The sequence below is a fragment of the Eumetopias jubatus genome, unplaced genomic scaffold (assembly GCF_037043125.1).
Source record: "Eumetopias jubatus isolate StellerSeaLion01/CBP00866 unplaced genomic scaffold, mEumJub1_p1.0 scaffold_7, whole genome shotgun sequence".
Taxonomy (NCBI): Eukaryota; Metazoa; Chordata; class Mammalia; order Carnivora; family Otariidae; genus Eumetopias; species Eumetopias jubatus.
Window position 1 is genome coordinate 74,611,377 of NW_028274813.1, and position 4,242 is coordinate 74,615,618.

At 37.2% G+C, this 4,242-nt stretch overlaps 1 protein-coding gene across 1 annotated transcript; it reads left to right on the plus strand.

Moving 5' to 3' along the window:
• Window positions 1-2,195: 2,195 nt before the first annotated feature.
• LOC114221437 (olfactory receptor 4N2) lies at window positions 2,196-3,122 on the plus strand. Its single transcript, XM_028119560.2, has one exon. It carries the CDS (start codon window positions 2,199-2,201, stop codon window positions 3,120-3,122), a length of 924 nt encoding a protein of 307 aa, XP_027975361.1. The 5' UTR covers window positions 2,196-2,198.
• The last annotated feature ends 1,120 nt before the right edge of the window (window positions 3,123-4,242 follow it).

Genomic DNA, 4,242 nt, shown 5'->3' on the forward strand with positions numbered 1-4,242 from the left:
GGCTATTCAAGGTCTTTTCTGGTTCCATACAAATTTTAGGATTGTTTGTTCTAGCCCTGTGAAAAATGTTGATGGTATTTTGATAAGGATTGTATTGAATGTGTAGATTGCTTTGGGTAACATAGTTAAAATTTTGTGTAGGCCCCACTTTCCCTGTGTGTGTGTGTGTGATGTTTGTGTATATGTATACTGTGTGTATATACTGATTGATATGTTGAATATGACTTTCATAAATTCCACCTTCAGCTGTAAGTAGTACAATGGAAACCTGTATATTATCCACTCAATAAGCTCCAGAGACATTTAAAACAAATATTTTTAATGTTTCCTAAAATATGTATCCTAACAATGCACTATATAGATTTACTGTTTTGTTTTGTTTTTTTGGCTTTTCTATTTCTCTCTTCTTTCTTACCTTCACCCTTGTCTCTTCTAGTTTTTCTTTAGCATTTTCTCGCAAAGGTTTCCCCTTTTTTGGCACCCCATAGTCCACAGAACTTACTTAAGGCAACTGTGCTATTTACTTAAATAGTATAGGGGAGCACTGGTATATATCACATTATATTTTTCTGTAGATTAGCAATTTTCAAACTTTAAGAACATTTCATATCTGTGACAAAATTTTTTGAACATGTACCTTAAGTATAAGCAATTTATTTATAAAGTACATATATATCATTATACCAATATGTAAATACCAAAAGTAGCATTTTGAAAAGAATAAAATTAAAATGCAATATGTACATATATGCATAATTATATACATGTAATATATATACTATTTTCTGTTCACTACTCAATGAATCCTCATGTGTCCCCTCTGAAATGAGCACACCTCACTAAACAGCCTGAGCCTTGAGTCTGGATTTTCCCTATAATAACTTAGACAAGGTTCATTTTCTAATTCTAGGCTCTATAAAGATGTGATTTTTAGATTAGCAATATTATTTTTATTTAAACAAAAAAATCCACTGATTAAAGCTGTGTTAGTAATTTCTTTATTTAAATGAAATAGAACACACTTGCATTCTTCTACTACTTGTCAATCAGAACTCATTCTAAACTCAGGTGACCACAGTAGCCTTAATTTTATTATCTTTGAAAGGAATTTATTAGACTATAGGATCTTTATTGTTACTTCTAACTGCTATGATTTTATGCATTGACATAACTAATTTTTAAAAAAATATTATATGGCAAATTTTGTATTGTAGCATATTGTTTGTTGAAAGGCTAAAGGCTCTCCTCCCTTGGGTGTTATACTGGTATCAGAGAAAGGAGAAGACTGGGAGTATATAAGAAGTGTTAATTAATCGAGATGAACAAAGTATGGAGTGGCTACATAAGTGGTATTTAACCAGGGATATAGCTAGGAGATTGCCTCTAAGTTATGTGGAAAGTGGAATTATTATTGGGATCCTGATGATCATTTTGGAGTCAGAGTAATAGAAGGACACCAGACCAGAGGAGGGTAATAAGAGAATTAATAAGAGAATACAGAGGACAAGGCAGAGAGTGAGCAGGTGGGAACTGGGAATTCCACAGGAACAGAAAAAAAAGGAAATACTTAGGAAAAAATTGGACTTGGTGAATGAAAAGAGGTGTAATTTCAAGAAAATAGTTAGGTCTAAGCACAATACAACCACAAAAATGCAAAGATCTTAATAATTGGAGTTATGTTGTATCTCAATTAGGAAACTTCTCATAAGACTCAGGAAGGTAGCAATCCCAACAAGCAGGATGCCAGATTCTTGAAGTAGAGAGCAGTTCTACAGAAGCTCATGGTTGGATGGGAATAAGAATTGTGATATGAAAACAGTGTTTTTGTTTGTTGGTTTGCTTGCTGTAAGTCTGGAGTTAAAAAAAGTTTGGAGTTTACCCAGGATGTTGGTGAGGGTTGAGACATGTTAATTTTAGCTGATGTGACAAATATGACAATTTTTTTTTTTTTTTATGGAGAGAAGGGGAGGAAGGGGCAGAGGGAGAATCTTAAGCAGGCTCCATGTCCAATGAAGAGCCAGACTCGGGGCTCAACCTTACAACCCTGAAATCATGACCTGAGCCAGTATCAAGAGTTGGACCCTTAACTGACTGAGCCCCCGGATATGTCAAATATTTTTAGTTGGAGAAGAATGAGGTTCTAGATGGAAGAAACAATAATAACAACTCTGCTTCTTGATGTACTGTAGGCAGAGGAGATGGAAAATGACAACAGCACAGTGGTGAAAGAATTCATCCTTCTTGGTCTGACCCAGTCTCGAGATATTCAGCTCCTGGTCTTTGTGCTAGTTTTAATTTTCTATCTCATCATCCTCCCTGGAAATTTCCTCATCATCCTCACCATCAGATCAGACCCTGGCCTCACAGCCCCCCTCTACTTTTTTTTGGGCAACTTGGCCTTCCTGGATGCATCCTATTCCTTCATTGTAGCTCCCAGGATGCTGGTGGACTTTGTTTCTGAGAAGAAGATAATTTCCTATAGGGGTTGCATCACTCAGCTCTTCTTCTTGCACTTCCTTGGAGGAGGGGAAGGATTACTCCTTGTTGTGATGGCCTTTGACCGCTACATTGCCATCTGTCAGCCTTTACACTATTCAACTGTCATGAACCCTAGAGTTTGCTATGCCTTGCTGTTGGCTCTGTGGCTTGGAGGATTTATCCACTCCATTATCCAGGTGGCCCTCATCCTCCGTTTGCCCTTCTGTGGCCCAAACCAACTGGATAACTTCTTCTGTGATGTGCCACAGGTCATCAAGCTGGCCTGCACAGACACTTTTGTGGTGGAGCTTCTGATGGTCTTCAACAGTGGTCTGATGACCCTTCTGTGCTTCCTGGGGCTTCTGGCCTCCTATGCAGTCATCCTCTGCCGTGTACATGGGTCTTCCTCTGAGGGGAAGAGCAAGGCTGTTTCCACATGCACCACCCATATCATTGTTATATTTCTCATGTTTGGGCCTGGCATCTTCATCTATACTCGCCCCTTCAGAGCCTTCCCAGCTGACAAGGTGGTTTCTCTTTTTCACACAGTGATCTTTCCTTTGTTGAATCCTGTGATTTATACCCTTCGCAACCAGGAAGTAAAAGCTTCTATGAGGAGGCTGTTTAATCAGCACATAGCCTAATTAAAGGGAAAAAAAGAATAAAGAAATCAAGACCAGAGAATTTTATCTGAAATTAATTTATCCATTTCCAAATACTGCATTTATTGAACATCTTCATCAGGACTATTTTAGTCACTGGGAGAAAGAGGTATTGAGACAAGTAAAGTCACTGCTCTCCTAAAGGTACAGTCCAGTGGGACTGCACAGCCATTAAAGATAGAAAATGAACAGAATGGTTTCAGGAGGAGATATAGAAACTAAAAGAAAAGCAAGAGTAGAGACAGATAGATAGATAAGAGAGAGTGTGGGGTGAGGGTAGTAAGTTTACTTTCCATCTCTAACTAGGGTGTTATTGTGGATGTGACATTTTGGCTGTTAACTAGATGAACTAAACAGTCAACCATGCAAACACCTGGAGGCAGAGCATTCTAGACAGAGGAAATAGGTAGTGCAAAAACCTGCAGATGGTAATGGGTAAATTTGAAGAATACAACAAAGTTCAAATTGAGGTATAATAAGTGAATATGAAAAAGATTAGAGTTGAATATACCAGGTAATCCAACACAGATATGAGTCTATGAAGTGAATATAAAGAGTTTGATTTTTTTTGGTAATTATAATAAGAAACCATTCTAAGGCTTTAAGCAGCAGAATGATTTCTCACATGCAGTTTCACCAATGTCTTAGGGTTGTAAACTCAAGATTCTGTGCAGATACCAAGAGTTAAAAATTATCACTAAGAGGGAAATATTATATTTCTGAAAAAAATTAAGCTGCCAATTTTTTTCCATAATTAGATGAAGGCCAAAAAAAGCTGGTTATTTTCTTTAAAAAATATTTTTTGAGTATAGTTGTTACACAATGTTAGATTAGTTTCAGGTGTACAACACAGTGTTTTAACATCTCTATATGTTATACTATGTTCAACAGAAGTATAGCTACTGTCTGTCACCACACAACACTATCACAATACCATTGACTATGTTCCCCACGCTGTATCTATTATTCCCTTGACTTATTCTTCCATAATTGGAAGCCTGTATCTCCTGTTCCCTTCACCCATTTTCCCCATCCTGCCATTGCCCTCCCCTCTGGCAACCATAGGTTTGTTCTCTGTATTTATAAGTCTGATTCTGTTTTT